This window comes from Oryctolagus cuniculus, chromosome 5 (assembly GCF_051225735.1).
Source record: "Oryctolagus cuniculus isolate XC-2025 breed Fujian yellow rabbit chromosome 5, ASM5122573v1, whole genome shotgun sequence".
Taxonomy (NCBI): domain Eukaryota; kingdom Metazoa; phylum Chordata; class Mammalia; order Lagomorpha; family Leporidae; genus Oryctolagus; species Oryctolagus cuniculus.
In genome coordinates, this window is record NC_142871.1 from 46709820 (window position 1) to 46735000 (window position 25181).

The 25181-nt window shown below is 34.5% G+C and overlaps 1 protein-coding gene across 1 annotated transcript in view; it reads left to right on the top strand.

Annotated features, from left to right (window-relative positions):
- The window catches only part of TRDN (triadin), a gene marked incomplete at its 5' end in the record, with an annotated part of 426652 nt that overhangs the window by 367518 nt on the left and 33953 nt on the right, over positions 1–25181 (top strand). The window contains 10 exon segments of the mRNA NM_001082743.1: positions 1466–1492; positions 1936–1965; positions 8098–8145; positions 10709–10756; positions 11877–11894; positions 13729–13773; positions 16710–16730; positions 19166–19192; positions 19931–19969; positions 21034–21078. Of these exon segments, the coding sequence (NP_001076212.1) occupies positions 1466–1492; positions 1936–1965; positions 8098–8145; positions 10709–10756; positions 11877–11894; positions 13729–13773; positions 16710–16730; positions 19166–19192; positions 19931–19969; positions 21034–21078 (348 nt within the window).

The window sequence follows — 25181 nt, forward strand, 5'->3', positions numbered from 1 at the left end:
GATTGATGAGGCAACATTCTAATCTCTGACTTTGCTTCTACATGGCATTCTCCATGTGTTTTTTCTCATCTCTGTGTCCCATTCCTCTTCTATATTGGACTAGGCCTCCCTCATTTTCTACCTTAGCTTGATTTTGTCTGCAAAGAGCCTGTTTGAAAATAAGGCCATCTTTATAGATTTTGAATCTTCGAAATTTCATACACAAGAAGTTTTCAAACATTCATGGAAAATGTGTGCTGTGAAAAACATATGCACATTTTTTAATTTTGTTTTACTCAAATTTACCTTTTAATTCCATTTGATATGGATTTTTAGAAATAGTCTCATGCTAATTCCAACCTGGTTTTATAACTGAGTATAAGAACAAAAATGCTGCATTTCAGGAAGCTGGAATCATAAGCAGAAGAATTCTAACACAGGCACTCCAGAATGGGATGTAGACATGTAATTTGGTGTCTTTTCTTCAAGAGCACAATATACTCACATTTGCACACAATTGGCATGTTGTGTTTTTATATGTTTTGTGATCATTTCTCAGAGATTATTTTGATAAATATATTAGATTTCAGAGAAGAAACATAGTTGTTCCTCCATAGATCACTGTATAGAATCAAAATTATTTTATCCTTCCATGTGTACAATGAACACGTGTTCCCAGTCATCAAGAACTCTAAGTGCATCAGCTATCATTTTAATATATTATACTGAGACAGATAATACATTGCTAATTTTAATGGACATGAAAACAATAGTCTTGAATTGTTCATTTTTGAGTAATGAAGAGTTAAAAGTAAGTTATCAAAATGAGTATTAAGAAAAAAAGGTTAACATTACATGCAAGAGATTGTTAGAAAAATAATGTTATTAAAGGAGCAATAAAATTAAGCTAACAGTTTTATTATTTAAAATTATTTCAATGGAGTATCTCCTTTTTTACATGTATTTACTTAAAGTCATAGTGACAGAGAAGGGGGGGGAGAGCAAGAGAGAGAGAGAATCTTTTATGCATTGCTTTACTCCAGAAATGCCCAGAACAACCAGGAATTCAACCTGGTTTCCCATGTGGGAGGCAGAAACTCTGCTCCTTGAGCCATTACTGGCTTCTTCCCAGGCTGTGCAATAGCAGGAAGCTGAACTGGAAGTCAAGCAGGGACCACTTCTGAACCTAGCCAGTCTGATAAGGAATTTAGGCATTTCAGGCAGTTTCTTAACTAATGCTTCAAATGCCTACTAATAAATGACATAAAATAGTTACTTGTCCATATCCATATCTATGTCTATATCTGCATCTGTATCTATATCTGTAAACTTAAAAGTGTTGTGGAATTTCAGTAAAGAATAATCTGGTTTTGTATTTCTTTATTCTGATTTCCAAATATAAGATGTTAATAATGTCAATTCAATTAGCATTGTATGACTCACTCTTTAACAATATTTCATTTAACAATATTTCACTTTTCTCTAGGCAAAGAAGTCAAACCTAAACCTCCACGTATGTAATATGCATGCCAAATAAATTAATAAAACAAACTTTAAACTGCATATTTTTACTTATCTTCTGATTTGTTTGGAATATTTTTCCTAAATTCAAGCTTAAATGTTTGTCTTAGATAATGTGCAGTTTAACTTAATTGTATTTTTTGAAATCGTTGATGCTGATGTTGTCCTCGATTCTTTATCCATGGTAGTATAATCTAATTGCTTTCCTTGCCTTGTCAATGAAAATATTACCTCACGTTTATATTTTATTCTGAAAATAAATTTCATTCTGTTTGATAATGGTAGATAATTATTTATTATCTTACTTTACCACAATCATAAAACATAATTTGACATATTATAAATAATAACATACATAAAATAGATATGCATGAATCCAGGAAATACTCTTGTCTTTCTGTAATCATTGTTACCAATGTTATTTTATATTTTTAGAGCCACAAATCAAAAAAGAAGAGAAACCGGGTATGTATATTTTATCTACATATGCATGTATGCATCGAATAAATGGAATAGTATAATATTTCTTTACAAATTTTACGTCCTCTTGCAAATATTATCTGAATATACTCTTGACCTACTTTGAAACACTATGTTATCCTTGGCCTACTCTAAAACACTATGCATTATTTACCTATGTTGCCTATTCCTAGAAAAACACATATTTATATAGATGAAATATCTGAAAAATATATATATTGACTAAATAAATTGACTCATAAAAAACACATTTTTCCTGATTATTTTAGGGCACATTATATTATCTTTCTGATTTTTGAGATTCTGAGTCAAATAAACTTTTCTAAGGACTGCAAGAGGTAACAGAATCTTATACAAAAGAACACAAAATAATATTCTCAAAACAACTAAAATTTTAGTTAGATTTTCTAATTGTATTACTTTTGAAGGGCTGCTGTAATAAAATACCAAAAACTGGGTGGCTTAGTGCATTATAAATGTTTTCTCCCATAGTAGGAGGAGCCTACAAGTCCAAAATCAAGGTGTCAGTTGCAGAATGTAGCTTGAAGTCTGCAGGGAAGAATAATTCCATGTCTTTTATGGCTTTTGGTGTTTCCCAGAAATTCTTGATGTGCCTGGGCTTGTATGTGCATTACTTCAACCTCCACCTGTATCACCTTTGCATATCTTCTCCCTTTATGTCGCTATTTCTGTATTTTTCTCCTCTTTTCATAAGCACAGAAGTCATATTGGGTTAAGGACTCAACCTACTCCCCTGTGACCACTGCTTAACTAAATACATGCACAGTGATCCTATTGCCAAAGAAGCTCACATTCTGAACTACTGGAGATGAAGATGCTAGTGTGTCTTTTGAAGAATTGTAAATAAATCCATGCCAGTCTATTGTCTTGTCACCCCAAAATGTATATCCTTCACATTCTGTTATTTCTATAAGAGTTAACTACTCACATGCCAAACCTAATTCCAAAATTTCTTGTAAATGTCATCACCTGTGTTTGCTTCGGTAGCACATATACTAAAATTAAATGTCATCATGGAAAAAAATCATAAATCCCACCTAAGTCATCTGCATTAGTTATGGATGAGTCTGGGGGTATGACTTTTCATGCAGCATAGATACTTTACATCTGTGAACCTGTGAAACAATAAATGAGCTATCTACATCCAAATCAAATGATGTGATAGGAATAGGAAAGATATTGCCATTCCGAAAGAGATACATTAGAAGGAAAAATTAAAAGAGTCATGGGCCCCAAGAAAGTCTGAAATCTAGCAAATTTCAAGGCCCACAGATAATGTTTCTGGTCAATACTCTGCCCTCTGTGCCTGGTGGAGTATTGGCCCAACTTTAGTTCACTAGTGTCTCAGCCTTTTTCTCACTACTGAAGTAAATATCAGAATCTCAGATTTTTAATTCATAGCTCTATCCTTTGAATAATTATTCCTTCTGTGTCTGTGCCTTTTTATCCAGGTTGGCATGGTTTTTGTTTATATAAAATTCACAAAATACAACTAATAATAAAAAAGAGAGGAAAAAATTCCACTACTGGTCTCCAGTTAAATTCATAGTGGTCCAATTTATTTATAAAGAGTTCCTTTGACCCATCTTTCCTGGGTAATTACCTTTGTGTTCCTATCTTTCACTAATATGACTGATTAAAGCCGTGAGTCACATATCTAGTATTATTAGTAAAAGCTTTTTCAGCAATGTTGTTCGTGTTTCCAGGGCATGATATCTAAGTAGACTGAATGTTTTCCAAGTTACCAGATATCACTACCTTTTTGCTTACGAATCCCTTCTTCACCTAATTTTCTCCTATTTTACTATACACAACAGGAGAAATTCAGTATGCATACTTTATTTTTCTTGGGAAGTTTTTCAGCTAACTATCCAAGTCGTTCATTTACAAATTCATTCTTCTACTGGAGAACAGAATACAATTCAGTCAAGTACTTTCCACGTTATAATAAATATCTCCTTTCCTCTACTGTCCAATAACATGTCCCAAAATCCCATAAGAAGCAATTTTAACATTTCTATTTCTAGCAATATTCTTTACATATGTAGCTGTATATTGCTCAAAGAAGGGAATATATTCTGAAAAATAGATCACTGGATGTTTTCATATAATGGGCTTACATAAGCTAAGATAACTGCAACATCACTAGGTGATATAATCTTAGGGAACCATCAATATATATACATGGACTATCATTGACAGAAATGTTGTAACCTGGTGCCACAGTGTGCACATAAATTGCTGGAGTTTGCCTTCCCTTAAAATTCATGTGTTGATAACGTAATATTAAGAGGTGAGCCTTTAAGAGGTAACTAGGCCATGATGGCTCTTCTTTGTGAATGGGATTAATGCCCTCATAAAAGAAACTTTGCACTGTGTTAAGTTAGCCTGTTCTCCAAGCCTTCCACCTTTTGAGGTATGAGAACACAACACACCTCCCCTGTGTAGAGCTCAGCAATAAGGTGGCGTCTTGGAAGCAGAAACTGAACTTGCTGGTTCCTTGATCTTGTCATGGACTATGCTGATTTTCAGAACTGTGAGAAATAAATTTCTGTCTGTACAGTTTCTCATATTTTGATAGCAACATAAAAGAACCAATACAAAAACATGTGTATGTGTGTGCGTGTGTGTGTATAAAATAAGAATTATAATAAGGAGGCCTGTATTGTGGCATTGTATGTTAAGTCACTGAAACTTGTATGCCATACTAGAGTGCTGATTTAAGTCCCTGCTACCCTGGTTCTGATCCAACTCCCTGCTAAGATGCCTGAAAAAGCAGCAAAAGATGACACAAGTGCAGGGCTCGTGCCCCCCACATGGGAGACCCGGATGGGATTGTAAGCTCCTGGCTTCAGAGCCTGGCTTTGGAGCTGTCCCAGCTACAGCTGTTGTAGTCATTTTGGGACATTTAGGGAGTGAACCAGCAGATGGAAGAACAAACTCTCTCTCTCTCTCTCTCTCTCTCTCTCTCTCTCCCTCTCCCTCCCTCCCTCCCTCCCTCCCTGCCTCTCTCCCTCTCTCTGTCACTCTGCCTTTCCAATTAATAAATATGCTAAGAAGAATTACAAAATGTGTTAGATAATATATAGAATATATGTATTCTGACAGAAACCTTATAGTTCTTCTCGTTTTTTTTTTTCTAAGTCCTTGGCAGAATCATCTTTAATGCTTCATTCAGTAGTCTCTTCAAAGTATGAAGTACCTAGGACTCTTCCAACAGCTACCCATTACTGAACTCCAGAACCAGTGTCATATCTATATGCTATTGTTACAGTTACATCCATCTTCCTTACACCAAATCTTTTAAGTTCCTTGAATAGGTATAATAAAATACTCAAACTGCTTTCTTTAAAACAACATAAATTATTTTTCATAGTTCTGTAAGTTGGACATCCTAAATTAAGTTATTGCTTGAGCCACATTCCCTTTCATATCTGCAAAAAAGATTCCTTCTGGTGTTTTCTAACAATCACTAATGTTCCTTGGATTGCAGATTCATCCTTTCATTCTTTGCCTCCATTATAAACACAGCTGTCTTCTTCCTTTGCTTGTGTGCCTTTCTATGTCTTCTTATAAGGGCATCAGTCATACTGAACTAATGACCCACAATACTCTAGGATAGCCTCATTTTTCCTTTGACATTTATATCTAAAATGATCCTATTTCCAAATGGAATCACATTCTGAAGTAGGGGTTGGTGACTCAACATACCTTTCGGAGGACACATGCAAAACATATATACTATTTACCTAAATTCCTAAATCAGATAAATGCCCCAATTAGATCTATTGCAAGCAACCTTGTCCAACTCTTTCTGTTCAAATTATTTATTTTATGTTGATTTTGGAACTATTTCACACAGCAATCATCTTGAGAAAAAGTAGACAATTTATGTTTAAATCATTTAGCAGCATTAACAACTTAATTGAAGACAAGTGCATAGCATTTTTCTAACCTCTGTGTGTTTAATGGTTCAACACTGAAAACCAGCATGCAGCTGGAATCATCATTTTTAGTAAAATTATTCTTTTTTCAAGTACAATTAAAACAAAAAATATTTCCAAAATTTATTTCTTGCTCTCGTTTATTACTTCTTGTTTTAAATTTTCTGCCGTTTTTCTCCACTCAGAATAAGGAGTTAACAACGAAGCAGAACCAGATAATGTTTTCTTTTTAAATAGATTCAGTGCTGATATTGCATTCATATTAGAACAAAAGGGCTTACATCCCACCCAGGGGGATTTGCACAGCATCTCCCAGTTTCTCATTATTTTTTTCTAATCCATTGCTTAATGTGATTTTACAGCATCAGATTAGATGAGAGTGTGGATGTCTCATATACTCACACATTGAAAATATGACTGTAAATAAGCCTCAACATAGAGTCTGAGTTTCAGGGTATAGCTCTTGAAATTCTGAAACTCAAAAACCATCATATTTTAATTTGTGCTTTTAGTTTCAATAATGCAGCAGGGTTATATGCTCACACAGCCATAGACTGCTTTTGCTTAAAAGGAAGAAAGGACAAGAATTTATTAATTGTATACTGTGAGTCAAAGATTAACAGAACATTTTTTCTTCTACCGTATCATTATGCAAAAGATACAATGTTGTAATGATTATCCGTATTCAATGTCTGCAGAAGCAGTCCAAATAGATGAAGTTCAGAAAACTAATTACTTTTTCAAGATTTTCAGGCTAATAAATGTTAGAGCTTAGATTTCCACCCATATCTGATTTGCTCCAAACCCTAAAAGCTTTCATGGATTGTCCCAGACTAACTCTATCATTTTATAAAAACATGATTGATCTTAAAAAAAAAAAAGAAGAAAAATGACTTTTCCAAGTTGACATTGCTATTTAGTGTTTAAGTTTTAGCTACGGTACCAATGAAATATTGACTTGAAGCAAGTTAAAAAGAAAAATCAGGCTCTGTGGAGGATATTTCTTCATTATAAAACATACAAAGATATTTCAATATTAACAATTTCAAAATTCCAAATTCATGTATATATGCGTTATAATCTTATACATTCAATTTTTACCATACCTGGTCCAACCATTGATTATGAGCTTAATTCTAGTTTTTATTGTAAATAATATGTTTATAACAACACAATGTTCATATATACCCATGTATGATTATATTATTTATTTTCTTGTTTATATCTATTTGGTCCAGTCAATTATACTTTGCTAGATATAAGCAATTCACATTTTCCCTGATTTTTATTCCAGAATCCCTCCCTGTACTATATAAAAATAGGTACCATTTGAAATTAAATTTCATATTCGTTATAATTAAATACTATGGTTTTTCAAGTAATTTAATTTAAAATTTATTTAACCTATTTAGTTTTGTGTGAAAAAGCTTAAATAGATAGCATATATTTATTAGTTTTATCTATAATGCTTACATAGAAACTTATAAGAAAAATTGGTTTTTGTTAGCATAAAGAGAACCAGTTTCATGTATTTCATCGGTACGGTTCTGAGAAGACAGCCACACTTCTCTACCTTCCCTATCCTTCTCTCCATTCCCCTCCTCATTTTTCTAATCCTTTGCTTAATATGATTTTACAACACTGGATATTTTTTTCTTTAATTTTTGCAAAGACATAATTTCAGTCCATTCTATGATCACAGGTTTAATTTAACACTAACCATAATATTCAACAAGTAAAAAGTAGGAAGATCACAATTTCACAGGAGTATAAACAAGGGCTATAAACAACAATCATACCACAAGATGTATGTTTCATTCCTATGCATTTTTCTGAAAAAATAAGGAATGTTTTTAAAATTCTATATTTTAAATTTAAGCTGTTATATTTATTCTTTATATTATATTGCCTAAGCTTTTGCCATTACTGTTATTTAAACATAATTACAGTTATTTAAACATAATTGGATTTCTTGACGTATTGTTTTCATGAGCCAAAATATTTCTGTTTTTCATATAAAATAGACTCTCTTGAAAATATAGACATATTTTCTCTCATGAGCATATTGGCTCAGATCTTGTATTTATTTTCTATTTAATAAATTTATAAAGCTCCTGTATCCCTGAAAAGACTTTCTTTGTATTGTTTTCAGAACAAGACATAATGAAACCCGAAAAGACTGCTTTGCATGGCAAACCAGGTATTTTTAGATGGTATTTGTAAAATCAAATCATCTCTCAGTGTTCTAGTTGAAGCAGAAGGAAGGGTTCAGATTCAAGTCTAAAGTTATTTGAGGCAAATCTGCCTTGAGTCATCAGCTGCTGGAACACTCCCAAGTTTAATCATTTCCCAATATTTTAAAATTATTTATTTATGGAAGGGGAACACATTTCATGTATTTCATATATACAGCTTTAAAAACATAATTATACTTCCCACCCCACTCTCACCTCCATTCACCCTCCTCACTCTTTTATTTTTCTTTTAATTTTTGTGATGACATGCTTTCAATTTACTTTATATTCCAAAGCTTAACCCTCTACTAAATAAAGAATTCAACAAGTAGTAAGTATGAAAACAAGTGCTCCTCAGGAGTACATTAAGAATTTAGTCAGTCAGCTGTAACTAGACAGCTAGTCATCCTGCTCTTCAATAAAATAGCTTTACAAAGACCATGGATAGGCCTGTGCATTTTGCTTTCTTCTGTTCCGATAATCATAAGACATTTCCAGAAAGCTTACCGCAATTCAGATCGACTCATTCAAATGTAATCATTTCAAACTTCCCCAAACCCAAGGATGTTTAGAAAATCAACACTAATTCATTTCTTCCCACTTTCTTTTCTCCATCCTTACCTCCCTTTCTTTTCCTTTTATTTCCATTCACACATTTAGGAGAAAATAAAGATCAATTGGTATATTTTGCTTGTAAAAAAAGATACAGAATTTACAAAACAGGTTATTGTTTTTTTATTTATCAATATAAATGTTTTCAATTTAAGCTAATTGAATCTTGTAAAAACTTAAAATACATTTTGTTTACATAAATGATAGAGCATCTTCTGCTTACATTTTTAATATCTCATAGTTTAGAAATAAGTATGTGATAGGTTTGAGTCAGTTTGATTTACTTTGTCTGTGCTATAATATATGTGAGACATCAACACTGGAAAACACAGGGACACTGAAAGTAGGATTGGAGTATCTGGAGCTGAGAATAGCTGTCTGTATTAACATCAGCAAAGCATTAGAAAAACATTTAGAACTTCTTTAAACCAATAATGAAGCTCAGATATTTTCTGGTATCCAAATGATAGCCATTTTAAGGTAAATTATAGGAAGTAAGAATTTAGTCTCTAAGTATATGTCAAATGCACTGTCTTTTAGCCACTATTTCGTTTTATTGCTGTTACATCTTCCATGTTCTTTAATTTCTGTTACTCAATGAAAATTTCTAATAAGGGTATTTGCCCAGCCATTTCATCCCAAATACTGAATATTTGGAAGTTTTAACTTTATACAGGGTCATTATAATAATTTTTTTTTGACAGGCAGAGTGGACAGTGAGAGAGAGAGAAACAGAGAGAAAGGTCTTCCTTTGCCGTTGGTTCACCCTCCAATGGCTGCCGCGGCCAGCGTGCTGCGGCCGGCGCATCGCGCTGATCCGAAGCCAGGAGCCAGGTGCTTCTCCTGGTCTCCCATGGGGTGCAGGGCCCAAGCACTTGGGCCATCCTCCACTGCACTCCCTGGCCACAGCAGAGAGCTGTCCTGGAAGAGGGGCAACCGGGACAGAATCCGGCGCCCCAACCGGGACTAGAACCCGGTGTGTCAACGCCACAAGGCGGAGGATTAGCCTGTTGAGCAACGGCGCTGGCTATAATAATATCTTTGCTTTTACTCAAATTTCTTGGACTGGGAACTACACTGTGGCTTAGCTGGTAAAGCCACTGCCTGCAGCACCAATATCCCATATGGGCGCCATTTTGAAATCCTACCACTCCACTTCCAATCCAGCTACCTGCAAATGTGCCTGGGAAAGCAGCTGCAGATGTCCCAATTGCTTGGATCCCTGCACCCATGTGGGAGACCCGGAAGAATTCCTGGCTCCTGGCTTCAATATGGCCCACCCCCAGCCATTGTGATCATTTGAGGGGTGAACTAGCAGATTGAAGATCCATCTTTCCCTTTTTCTCTGTTTGACTCTGCCTTTCAAATAACAATAAATCTTAAAAACAAATCTTGAACAGTGTAACACCATAGAGGGAAAAGGACATCCCATACATTTGCCACATTTGCCCGCTTTCATCTTTGTACCATGGGGTATTTGTGTTCCCCAGCTAATTCTGAGTACGGAAAATAAGGAAGGAAATATCTGCACAGGTCAGATAAAAAATTGCTTTTTTTCTAATTTAATAATGAAAAGGGACACACATTTTATAAGTTGACATGTCTGTGAATGAATAAAGAAAACTAAAGTGAAGGCAAGGATAGTTTTGTATCAAAATTAAGGGACAATTTAGAGTAGCAAAAACTTGTAGCAAGACAGATGTAAAGGACATTTTGACTGAACACATTTTTGGGGGCTGTTCCTATTCAATTTAAGTAGAAAATATTATTTGCTGTTTCATTGAGGAAATAGATAAGGTTTTCTCATAACTGGTGTTATTTCAAAAGGAACACAAAATATTAAGATTAAAATAGATCACCAGTTTGTACTTACGTATTCAAAATTTCTACTTGTGTTACCATTTCTTCCCAACACAGAAGAAAAAGTTCTAAAGCAGGTAAAAGCTGTCACAACAGAAAAACATGGTAAGTAAAGTATTTCATGTTTTTCTTCTGTGTGTTAGTTTTATGTATGTGCATACATACATATATTTTCACTGAAGTGTTTAACCATTTAGTGCTATACATTTTAGGATTCTGAATTTTTGTAATTGTACAACTATAACTATAATCAGTAAATTTACTATTAAAAATAATTTAAAAACTGGAATAGTATAGCTTTTTTTTAAACTGTGTGAATGATCCAAGCTTGTGTTTCGTGAGGGAATTCATGTAATGCATTGATTATCAAGTACTCATAAACATTATTATCAAGTTCTCATATCTTGTTTTCAAACTACATTTCCTCCAATATCAAAATAATGAAACTTTTAAGATTTCTGTCATTCGTTTATAAATTGACTAGAATAATTTCCTTTCAAAGAAGGAAAATAAAAATGAGATACACTCTTTTGTGATTCTATGGTCTTTCATAGAAGAAGAGGGAAAATTCCTAAGTCTTCAACTTGATTGATATATCAAAACAATGAATTGCTTCTATTCAGTTCAAGTTGAATATTCTAGCCACCTTGGCCATTAAAAAAAGTCAGCTCTAAATCAGATTATTCCAAAGAAAAAGCATGTGAAGCATTTTTCCACTGATGAGGTCACGTAGCCAGTCTCTAAATATCATTTCTTAACAGAATAAACTATTATTTTATGAGAAAGAAAGAACCCTCATGTGGTTATTTTCACATCACCTCAAATGACTATTGTATTCTATATATTCTATATAAATTGTTAAATAAATTCATAATTTTAGTAAGCATTGCTATAATTTGCAACATTCAGTGAATGAAGAATTAGAGATACCTTGGGTATTTCTTTCAGTTGTGTGGATATCTGAGGATTATGAAGAAAGTACATGAATGTATTTGTGTCCCATATATGTGTATGTTTTAAATATTATGTGGCTTTCACATATCTTGTCACATTTAATAGTTTACCACTCAACAGTATGATTAATATGTTTGTTGACAGTGAAATAGTACTGTTCAGAGAAAAAATGTTAAGAAAATAAACTAACAATAAATAAATACAAGTGATAAGGAATTGTTTTTTCCATGGTTTTGCTCATTAATATACTATCTCCCTCAACTCTCCACAGTCAAGCCAAAACCAGCAAGTAAGAGATGAGAAGATTAAAAACCAGGACACAGCCATTTCAACTTTAAAAATTTGCATGCTTTTTAACGTGTTCTCTTTAATGTGCCCTGTGATCAAATTGTTTCTATATGTGATAAATTGATATTATTACTATGGCTTTTATTTAACATTATTGTCTTTCACTACTAACTCATGATTCATTTTAATTATACAGATGAAATTTCTGGATGTTGCATTAGTTATTAACATTAAATGTACATGTGCATATATATACTATAAAATATCTATAAGAAGATTGTTTGTAAATCTTTTAAACATACATAATACATAACAAAGAAAAATGAAATGATATAAAACTGTCAATGTTACGCACCATATTTTTGATTTGCTTGCTCTAGGTTGTATTAATAATACTATAGGTAGATATTGGCATTTAGAAATACATAAAACCATAAACATTTTGCCATGTGTCTTTTATAGTAGTAATGGAATTTCCTCATGAGTTTACAGGTTAAAAATCATCTATTTCACTGTACAGATGTGAAGAAGAGATTATAGTGGTAAAGAGTTTAAAGGCGACTATTGGGTTCATGAAAGCATGAACATTTGCCCATTATAATCTAGGTGGTAAATGTGTCTGATGTCATGTCAAAACTGAGATGTTGGTTATGAAAGATGTACATGTGAAACACAAACCTAGATAAAGACATGAGTGTCTGTTGGTCAAATATATTCAGGCTTCTCTATGAAAAATGGATTGCTGAATTCTAAAGACGAACTTGGAAGATGAGTGTGGAGATCAGATAAGTGGCTCAGGAGATGTGGTACAAATATATGGAAGTTAACCAGAACATATTCACAACTCAAAACCTGTGACATATCATTTTTTGAAAGATTTATTTATTAATTTGAAAGTCGGAGTTACACACAGAGAGAAGGAAAGGCAGAGAGAGAGAGAGAGGTCTTCCATCTGCTGATTCACTCCCCAATTGGCCGCAATAGCCAGAGTTGCGCTGATCTGAAGCCAGGAGCCAGGAGTTTCTTCTGGGTCTCCCACGCAGGTGCAAGGGCCCAAGAATTTGAGCCACCTTCTACTGCTTTTCCAGGCCATAGCAGAGAGCTTGATTGGAAGTGGAGCAGCCGGGAGTCAAACGGGGCCCACTTGGGATGTTGGCACTGCAGTCGGCAGCTTTACCCGCTATGCAATAGCGCCAGCCCCATGCCATCTTTAATATAATTATTTTCACCTATATTTATTATGCTTTTATAGCTCAGTTTTGACAGGTTAACAGCTACAATATTGGCTTTTTAATTTTCTTGTAATTTGAAGACTTATTCAATATCAACTTTATGCAAATTTAGTTCATGGAAGTTTATTCTTGAATGCTGTCATTGTACAATTTACAAATACTCGATTTAGTTTCAGGACACTCAGAGCCCCATACCTTCCTACCAACTTCACTGCTGGTGTATAATATTCAGGCAAAATAGTAGTTATTTTAGAAAATCTCTAAATTCAGGAGTGAGGTAAAGAAAGGACAAGTAAACATCGAAAACAGTTCTTTAGAGCCAACTTGGAGGTCATCAGAAAGAACTAACACATGGCTAACACTCCAGTACTGTCTTACAGCTTTATTCAGAAGGAAGTCTTTTACTGGATGTCCTGAAAATGAACCTAACTTTGCTTTCATGTGTTTCTAAGGCATTTTGATTTCTTTGTTTAAGTGACACAAAACTAACTTTGGGTCATGCCTTCTACGTAAATTGAAGATTAACTGCAAATATATAAATAAGAAATACTTTGGAGCATTAAAATCCACAGATTGCTAGTGAATTTTGATTTCTCTTTCTAGAAAAAGCTGAGCATCAAGAAAAAGAACCTCCATCCATAAAAACAGGTATGTTGACCCTTTTTGTTTTATATTCCATATTAATTCACTATTTTTATGAAATCTAGAAATAAAAGCAACACATACAAATCTTTTTCATTTTGTCTTCCTGTTATGTCTAGACTTTTGGTTGTGTAGTACAATTTGCTTTGTCTGACATTAGGGTTGTGGTACTGTTATCAATTAAACATGAATCAGCAAACATGTTACTATAATAAAGAAAAATTAGCAAATTAGATTTGCTTTCATTATTCATAAGGCCCTTCCAAAATACTCAATATTTCACTATAGTCAATATTAATATCATTTATCATAATGATGAAGTTGATTTACTGTTGATATTTTTAAATATCCCTTCAAATTATACATGTTAAATTTCACAAATTAGGAATTTTACCTTGATCTATATTCTTAAAACAGAAGTTATATGATCCTATTATAGATAGTTCAATTCTTTTACAATACTGTTCTGTTTTAACTATTTTTTAAAATGACCCAAAAGAATTGTACATATTTGTGGAGTACCTCATAATGTTTTAATGGTTATGGGTATCTTGTAATATTAACTCAGGGCAAACATATCTATCTCCTCAAACATTTCACATTTCCTTGTGGTAAAGCACTCAAAATCTTAAATTTCTAGTCTTTTTGTGTGTGTTAGAGAAAAAAAAAAATGCAGTGCAGTATCATTATCTATAGTCACCATGCTGTGCAAAAGAACACAACTTCTTATTTCTACTTAATTATAATTTTGTACTCATTAATCAACCTTTCCTTATTCCTTCTCCCCCTACTCTAAGTGTCCCTCTCCCTAGCTTCTGGTAACCACCATTATGCTCTTAATTTCTATCATATTGACATTTTTGATGTCACACTTGAATAAGATGTTGCACTAGTTGTTTTTCTGTGCTTGACTTGCTTCACTTAAAATAATGACCCAGTTCCATCCATATTGTGAATGACAGTGGCTTAACAGGACACATTGTGTAAATATACTGTGTTTTCCTTATCCATTCATCAATAGTTAGACACTTGAGTTGCTTCTAATTCTTGGCTGTTGTGAATAGTGCAACAGTAAACATGGGCATGCAGATTCTTTTTGACAGAGGGATTTAATTTCCCTTTTATATATACCTGGTAATCGGACTGCTGAATCAAAAACATCACATGATTCAAATCTACAGCATATATGAGACTAACTGAAAAAATATGTTACCTTCCTTTATTCTACTGGGTCTCATTCCAAGAATATCTAATAACACATAGTAGGTAATCAGTTATTTTAAATTACCTTGAAAACACAACTTATAAGAGGCTGCATTCCATATCCAAGTGCCTGGATTCAACACTCAGCTCTGGCTCCTAATTCCAGCTTCCTGCTATTTCAAATCATAGAGGGAGCAATGATCCTTCAAGTAGTTGAGTTCCTCCTCCCCTGTGGGAGACCTGGATTGAGTTTGCAGCTCCCAGTTTCAGTCTAAGCCCTGGATGTGGCAGACATCTGGGGAGTGAGCCAGTAAATGGTTACACTCTCTCTCCCTCTCTCCATCTCAAATAGTAGACAAATCAACAATTAAAAAAAAAAAAAAGTCGTATTGTCTCAGGGATAAAGAAACCAAGAAATTTTTACACTTTTAACTTTTCCAGCAGTTATTTGGGATAATTCATTGGGAGTATGCCTTAAAAATTACCTAAGGGGCTGGTGTGTGGCACAGCTGTTTAAGCCACCACTTGTGATTTTGTAATCCCATAACAGAGGGCCAGATTTGGATTCCTATATAGTGCTCTGCTTCTAAAACAGTTTCTTGTTAATGCAACTGGGAAAGCAGCAGAAAATGGCCTAAGTACTTGGTCCTCTGCCACCTATGTGGAAGACCAGCATGCAGTTCCAGGCTCCTGGCTTTGGACTGGCCCAGACCTGGATGTTGTTGCTATTTGGAAAGTTAAACAGCAAATGAAAGCTTCTCTCTTTCTCTCTCTCTTACTCTCTCTCTCTTCCACGTCTCTCTCTTTCCCTGTGTGTCACTGCCTTTCAAATAGATAAATAATTTTTTTAAAAGATTTATTTATCTAGGCTGGCGCCGCGGCTCACTTGGCTAATCCTCTGCCTGCGGTGCCAGCACACCAGGTTCTAGTCACGGGTGGGGTGCCAGATTCTGTCCCGGTTGCTCCTCTTCCATTCCAGCTCTCTGCTGTGGCCGGGGAAGGCAGTGGAGGATGGCCCAAGTGCTTGGGCCCTGCACCCGCATGGGAGACCAGGAGGAAGCACCTGGCTCCTGGCTTTGGATCAGCACAGCCTTAGTGGCCATTTGGGGGGTGAACCAACAGGAAGGAGACCTTTCTCTCTGTCTCTCTTTCTCTCTCTCACTGTATAACTCTCTCTTTGACTCTCTCTCCCTAACTCTGCCTGTCAAAAATTAAAATTAAAAATTAAAAAAAGATTTATTTATCTGTTTGAAAGGCAGAGTTACAGAGAGGCAGAGAGAGAGAGAGAGAGAGAGAGAGAGGTCTTCCACCCACTGGTTCACTCCCCAGATGGCCACAGTAGCTGGAGCTGTGCCAATCAGAAGCCAGGATGCAGGAGATTCCTCTAGGTCTCACACACACATGTGCAGGGGCCCAAGGACTTGGGCCATCTTCTGCTGTTTTCCCAGGCCATAGCAGAGAGCTGGATCAGAAATGGAGCAGTCGGGACATGAACCGGCGCCCATATGGGATGCCAGGACTGCAGGCAGTGGCCTAACCTGCTATACCACAGTGCCGGCTTGACCCCATATATTTTTTAAAATTCCTTGAAATGCATTCTCCGTTGCTGATTTTAAAGTAAGTTTAGCTTTATTCCTGTTATACTACAAAAAATGTAAGTAGGAAATATAAGGGCTTACATCTTGCATACAGATGCAAAATTACGACTCAATTTCTTTTTCCTCTTTCCTGCTGTTTAGACAAACCAAAATCTACTTCAAGTAAGTTATACTTTTAGAATTTCAACAATATTATCATTAATTTTTTGGAATTTATAATTTATTTAAATTGTAAGCAACATTTTAAAAGTATGATATGATATTGGTATAATAGCTGTTAATATTTTTACTTCTTTATGTGATTTTATTCACTAACAATTCCATTCATTAATCCTTGATAACATATTTATTCAACACCTATGAGGTATACTACATTGTACTAGCCTAGCCAAAGGAAACCTAAAATATCTTCTGTATTTTCTATGTAGTTAAGGCACTGATCATAATAACTAATAGCTGTGAGGGGAAAAAGTATTTGTATCTCTATATTATGTTTCAGTTGTTTGTTAGGATGTATTGAATAAACAAAGTATGAAGATCTCTCTAATAGTCACTGTGTGGACTAGCATGAATTCAGAGCATATCAAAACTGCTTTCCATTATTTATTTAAGATATTATTTATTTTATTTGAGAGTTAGAGTTATAGACAGTGAGAGGGAGAGACAGGGATTAAGGTCTTCCTTCCGAAGGTTCACTCCCCAAACGGCGGCAATGTCTGGAGCTGCGCCAATCCAAAGTCAGGAGCCAGGTGTCTTCTCCTGGTCTACCATGTGGATGCAGGAGCCCAAGCACTTGGGCCATCTTCTACTGCTTTCCCAGGCCATAGTAGAGAGCTGGACTAGAAGTGGAGCAGCCGGGACTCACACCCATATGGGATGCTGACGCCGCAGGCAGAGGATTAACCTACTGTGCCTAAGTGCTGGCCCCTGCTTCCCATTATTTAACATTAATACACTTGCATTTTATTTTATTTCTTTAAGGCACTGAAGTAATCCTTTTTTAGTAATTTAGAATCAGTTACTTGTTTCAAACAATAATAAAGGTGCAACAGTGAACAATGAAATTGTTTATTTGATATTATTAAAATATAACTTAGACTTTACTCTGCAAAAAAAAGAAATGTGCATTTCAATTAAGAATGTATATAAAAGTTGTATTTAAGGTTTTTAAATGCCAAGCATTAAGCATATTTATTAATAATATTATGAAACTTTTAAAAATGCAGCTATAATTTTCCTTTGAATACATTCAATGCCAATATTAAAAATTATAAATTACCTTTGGTTGGAGAAAGCCTCTAGTATAGTGAGTATTTAATACAGCTACTAATGTAAAGAGCTGTACTAAAATTAAGGGTTGGGAATCAGAATTACAATGTTTACATGAAATATAAAGAAATTTGAAAATGGTGTTTGGGTTATGAGACATTATTTATTCCCTATTTTCATTATTACAAAATATTTTATTGATTTTTTGTGAATTTAGAAGAAAACTCCAAAGAAGTTATAAACAATGGGTGAATAAATGTATCAGATTTATAGAAAATATTGGTAAATTTTCAGAGGATTTTTTATTTATTTATCCATTTATTATTTGAAGAACAGAGTGACATATGTAGAGCCAAGCAAGATAGAGCAGAGGGGGACGAGGGAGGGAGAGAGAGACAGAGAGAGAGAGAAAGAGAGAATCTTCCATCTGCTGATTCACTCCCCAAATGTTCACAGGCTAGGTCAGGAATTCCCTCCTGGTTTTCTACATGAATGTCAGGGTCCCAAACATTTGAGCCATCTTCTGCTGGCTTCCCAGGCACATTAGCAGAAAGCTGTGAAGCAGGTGCGACTCAAACCAGCACTCAGATACATGAGGCCAGCATTGCCAGTGGTGGCTTAATCCTCTCTGCTGCAACTCCTGCAACAAAGCATGAATATGTAAGAGCTATAGTTCTTAAACTTTCAGAAAAGTTTTATTCATGGAACATTATGGAATCAATTTGTGAGGGAAATGTTTATTTAATAAATTGCCTTATATTTAGAACTGTTACTATTCGAGTAATTCAATGAAGAAACAAAAAAGGCTAGTTGTTCAGTATCTTAGGTTAAAGACTAATATTTTTGTCTTGTTTTGCTCATCAGAATGTAGTTATTATGATTTGGGTTTGTTTTTGTTGTATTTTTCAAACTCATCACATCACCCTACTTCCATTACACTTAGTACAGCACTTCATAGATATTCATTTTAATAAATATTCAGTGGATCAATGCATGAATGTTTCTATGACAATCCAGTTGAAGCTGAAATAACATAGGTTTATCACTTTTATTTTGTAATTAGGAAAACCAACCAAAGGACTTAGAACTGATTAATTCAACTATGTTTCACATTTTAAATTAGTTTGGAGAGAGGTTCTATTTTCAAAAATAGACTTCAATTTATAATGCTCGTAAATACTATGAGTGTGTTTCTTTGCTATGTGAGTATACGGGTCTATTGTTTTAGTAAGAAATATCAGAAAATAGAATTGAATTTTCTGCTACTGAAATAAAATCTGTCCTTTGTTTCTTCCACTTTTTCTGTTGTACTCATTTTTTCCCTAAAGAGGGAATGCCAGAAGTCACAGAATCAGGTAAGTATTTACTTTCCCAGAGGATACCAGAGCATAGAGCTGCACTAACAGCAAATGAATTTGGGTCTCTATTCGGCTGTGTAATATAGAGAAAATCCTTAGTTGCTCAAATTCCAGGTTTTCTCATCTATAAAACAGGCATAGTGACTTCTCAAAAGGCTTGTTATAGGAATTAAATGGAATAATATATGTCATAATTTCATCATATATTTGGTTTCACTTATTAAATATTGGTTTACTCCTCACTGTTGTCTGAAAAACATAATGGAATACAATCATCAATCAACCAAGACTTTTGAAAATTATGTCCCCATGTCTCTTGGACATATGACACAGCTCTTTTATTGCTTTCATTCATTAGTTCATTTCTTGAGCATCCACTGCACAATCAAATATTTATTTCCTAAAGTGAGAAATTGGAGATTTAGATGTTTTTTATGTTGTTTCGAATGTAAACTTATTAATAAACACATGGCTTATTCTAGCTTCACTTCAAATTATGTAAGAAAGAGGGAGCAAGTTCTGCTGCACAGGTGACTGAAGATAAGCAGGATGAGCACAGCGTAGAGAGCATGTACTCATGATAGGGAGACGCCTCCTCCACATCTTCAAGTGGTGGAACCCAGAACTCATTTCCAATCATGACATTAAGCATTATTCCCAACTGTGCACTCTAAGATTAAGCAAGAAAATAAGGTTTCCTAAAATTTTTCAATTTTCTTATTCTTTTTCCCATAGGAAAGAAGAAAATTGAAAAATCTGAAAAAGAAATTAAAGGTAAAGATGACATTTTTAAGACATGCACATCAAATTAGCCATAGAAACAAAGGAGTAAAATATATTATATTAATTATATGAACTAAAATGAATTCATGAAAAAGTGGATACTGGTTTTACAGAATGCATTAGATTTACAATTCATTGAAGTTCCTCCATGTAAAAGGTGTAGGCATCACATTATTATCCAATATCTAATGGGAGTAAGAATGTACAGCCTAGAAAACTCTACCTGCTATTTCTAAATCAAGACCACAGAATTCTTTTCCTATGACTATTGAATTGTAAGTATTAACTAAGGATTTTAATTTCAAATCTTAGCACAATGTATTAAAGAATGTGATATATATTAAATGGGAAAGGTAATTTTAAAAGAATGTAACACAATACAAATCCCCAAATCCAAAAATATTTTAAGTCAAAAGTTATTTACATGTTTTATAAATAAAAAGCTTATTTATTAAACATGATTAAAACAATGATGAATGTGTGGGAATGCTGGTGTCAGGAAGCAGTGAGGGCCTGCCAGTCATGCAAATAAGTCTATTTTGTTTGCCTTGGAGGAGCAAAAAGTTAGAAACTATACAATGCTGCCTCCAAACCCACTTCTACCAATCAGGTTCATTTATCAATATAATACAGTAATTATTCATGTCAGTATAATTAAATGGAAGTCTTGTAAAGCCTTAACTAGCATTCTGTTGAATCAGAGAGACATGTTCTTAAATGTAACAGAATGATTGTCAACAAGAAAGTAAGACCTTTGTGCTTATTTGGAATTCAATTAATCAGAATGTCTTGTTTTTCAATATATTTTAATGCATTCATTCATTCTACTCATCTTTTATCTGTTTATGTATGCAAAACAATCTTTACTGATGATACTTACTTTCTCTATGTATTATTTGGACAAAGACAGATTTTTTTGAAAATCATCTGGAAGAATATTTATAATTCATAAATTATACCCGAGTTCCTAAAGTTTGGAATGAAAATGAGGCAGAGTTTTCATGAAAATTTACTTAAAAAAATCACATTTTAATAAATGCTTTTCTTATAAACAGTTCCAGCAAGAAGAGAGAGTCATCAACTGCAAAATGTGACAAAAGGTAATCTTAATTTCCGTAAATAGTCAATGCTATCCCAGTGGAATTCTGTGAACTATGTTGGTCCTTAATATATTAAAATTAACACTAATCTTTTTTTTTAACTTTTATTTAATGAATATAAATTTCCAAAGTACAGAATATGGATTACAATGGCTTTCCCCCCATAACGTCCCTCCAACCCGCAACCCTCCCCTTATCCACTCCCTCTCCCCTTCCATTCACATGAGGATTCATTTTCGATTCTCTTTATATACAGAAGATCAGTTTAGCATACATTAAGTAAAGATTTCAACAGTTTGCTCCCACACAGAAACATAAAGTGAAAAATACTGTTTGAGTACTAGTTATAGCATTAAATCTCAATGTACAGCACACTAAGGACAAAGATCCTACATGAGGAGTAAGTGCACAGTGACTCCTGCTGTTTACTTAACAAATTGACACTCTTGTTTATGGCATCAGTAATCACCCTAGGCTCTTGTCATGAGTTGCCAAGGCTATGGAAGCCCCCTGAGTTCACTGACTCTGATCATTTTTAGACAAGGCCATGGTCAAAGTGGAAGTTCTCTCCTCCCTTCAGAGAAAGGTACCTCCTTCTTTGATGACCCGTTCTTTCCACTGGGATCTCACTCGCAGAGATCTTTCATTTAGGTTTTTTTTCCCCCAGAGTGTCTTGGCTTTCCATGCCTGAAATACTCTCATGGGCATTTCAGCCGGATCCGCATGCCTTAAGGGCTGATTATGAGGCCAGAGTGCTGTTAGGACATTTGCCATTCTATGGGTCTGCTGTGTATCTCACTTCCCATGTTGGATCGTTCTCTCCCTTTTTGATTCTATAGCTAGTATTTGCAGACACTATTCTTGTTTATGTGATCCCTTTGGTTCTTAGTCCTATCATTATGATCAATTGTGAACAGAAATTGATCACTGGGACTAGTGAGATGGCATTGGTACATGCCACCTCGATGGGATTGAATTCGAATCCCCTGGTATGTTTCTAACTCTACTGTTTGAGGTAAGTCAGCTTGAGCATGTCCCAGATTGCACATCTCTTCCCTCTCTTATTCGCACTCTTATATTTAACAGTGATCACTTTTCAGTTAAGTTTCAGCACTTAAGAAGAATTGTGTATTGATTACAGTATTCAACCAAAAGTATTAAGTAGAACAAACAAACAAAAATACTAAGAGGGATAACATATTAAGCTACTCATCAACAGTCAGGGTGAGGGCTGATCAAGTCACCATTTCTCATGGTGTTCATTTCACTTTAACAGGTTTTTCTTTTTGGTGCTCAGTTAGTTGTCACCTATCAGGGAGAACAAGTGGTATTTGTCCCTTTGGGATTGGCTTATTTCACTCAACATAATGTTTTCCAAATTCCTCACAGGGATCACTTTTCAGTTAAAATTTAAACACCTAAGAATAATTGTGTGTTAATTACAGAGTTCAACCAATGGTACTAGAACAAAAAAAAAATACTAAAATGGATAAAGTATTACATTGTACATCGACCGTCAGGACAAGAGCTGATCAAGTCACTGTTTCTCATAGTGCCCAGTCATTTGCAACAAGATGGAGGAATTTGGAAAACTTGTTGAAGTGAAATGAACACTAATCTTTTTAAAGCAAATAAGCCTAGCAGATAAAAGGCAGAGGAAGTGGACAGTGGGAACTTTAGCAGAAAGCTGGTACTTCAAGGGAAAATTAGAAAATGTGAAGAAATTGAAACTATGTTTTAAATTATTTATTTATTTATTTGTGAGGCAGAGTTACAGTAAGAGAGGGAGAGACAGAAAGAAACGTCTTCCATCGCTGGTTCAGTCCCCAAATGGCCACAACAGCTGGAGTTGGGCTGATCCAAAGCCAGGAGCCAGAAGCTTCTTCTTGGTCTCCCATGCAGTGCAGAGTACAAAGCACTTAGGCCATCTACCACTGCTTTCCCAGGCCATCAGTAAAGAGCTGGATCAAAGGGGAGCAGCCGGTACTCAAACTGGCATCCATGTGGGATGCTGGCCCAACAGGAAGAGGTTTAGCTTACTACACCACAGCACCGGCCCCAAAATTGGAACTATTAACAGCATATACATTCAATAAAATATTCTACTACACATCAAAAGTGTTCTCTATTAGAAAAGACTTTTGTAGTATAATCAATGTCAAAAATTATATCCCTGCAGTAGTAAAACCAGACACAACTGACATTTATTTTATCTATGACTAAAGAAAATACAGTTTCATGCATATATTTTATGATTTATGAATTGGCCTTTTATATTAATTCAACCTAGACACAAAGTGGACAAATGTCAGAATGCCCATGACAGATAGATGTTCTTTTTGTAAAAGGATCATCTATTTAGTGCTATTGTTGTCTGAAAACTAGGAATGAAATTTATAACTGTTATGTAGTCTAAATCATAATTTAGGCAAACTCAATTAATTAAAAATGTACTCTAAAGTCTAAGATGCTATATAAATGCACCATAACCAAGAAAACTATGGGTATCTTCAATCATAGAAAGTGCATAGATATATATCCAGCTGGAGAGGAGAAAACCTTGTTTTAACTGCTCCTCTTGCTGCTTATTGTAGTATGAATGGTTAAAATGGCAAGACACATCTCTACTTACAGTGCAGCCATATAATTTTTAGAAACTTAGACATAACGTTAAATTATATAATTTAACTGATTAAATTTTCTAAGACAGAAAATCACATCTGTGTAGTGATATATGAACACATTTTAAAAATGGATATGTGTTTCAAAATATTGCTTGATATCATTTGAGAAAACTAATCAGAAGGATGAGTAAATAAATAAGAAAAATCACTATGATTTTTTCATTCTTTCTTGTTATCAGCCCATTTAATCCTTAGTGCTTTTCAGTTATCATGCCTGGTTTGAAAATAAGTGCAAAGAACAGAAGTCTATCGTCTCACAGTGCTTTTATGGTTGAGATAGGATTTGGTTCCAAGTCAGTATGAGTCCGAAACTTATAATGGCTAAGCCTTTTCAAGCACATTCTCTATTCTATAATCCTACTGCAAATATTAAGGAACACTTTCTACCAATGAGAGAAGTTTAAAACACTCTTCTTGGGCCCCAAAAGGAGTGGTTTATCATTGCTGTGTATTTCACTGTACAAGTGATTCAGATATTGGATACTCTGTTGTTAACATTTTTCTGTGAATTTATCATTTTTAAGATCTTCGTGCTGGCGCCACAGCTCACTTGGCTAATCCTCCGCCTGGGGCGCCGGCATCCTGTGTTCTAGTCCCAGTTGGAGTGCCGGATTCTGTCGTGGCTGCTCCGCTTCCATTCCAGCTCTCTGCTATGGCCCCGGAAGGCAGTGGAGGATGGCCCAAGTGCTTAGGCCCGTCACCTGCATGGGAGATAGGGAGGAAGCACCTGGCTCCTGGCTTCAGATCGGCACAGCGCGCCAGCCATAGTGGCCATTTGGGGGGGTGAACCAATGGAAGGAGACCTTTCTCTCTGTCTCTCTCTCTCACTAACTCTGCCTGTCAAAAAAAAAAAAAAAAAAACACACATTGTATTTTGAATCTACACTAAAATACTGTTATATAGTAATTCCAATCCTGAGCTGGTTGAATGCATACACCTTCATATACATCCCTTCAGTTAACAAGTAGTTAATTTTATCTTAGTAAATATTTTATTGCTTTCTGAGTTCCTAAATAATAACATGTTAGTCTTAGTGAAATATTTTACCATATTATTTTATTTGTTCTGTAACTTTATTCTTACATACATTCATTTTTATGAAAATATATTTCCCTGGAGGCTAGTAATCTCTTGAAACTGATAAATGTTGTGAAAAATCGATTTTGCATGCTATCTCTTAAGATTTATTATTTTATATTTTATCTCAAGATTTATTATTTTATAGTTTAATGGGTAGTATTTGTTTTCATTCCTTTTAAAAGGAAAATAATTCTTAATAATATTCTTAAGGAATTTCAGCAGCAAATCACATCATATAAAGTAATTTTGTTCAAATTATATATAATTATACTTGAGCTAAAACAGTAAATTTTACAAAAATCCTGCTGACTTCAATGAAATTGTTCAAGAGTATATAT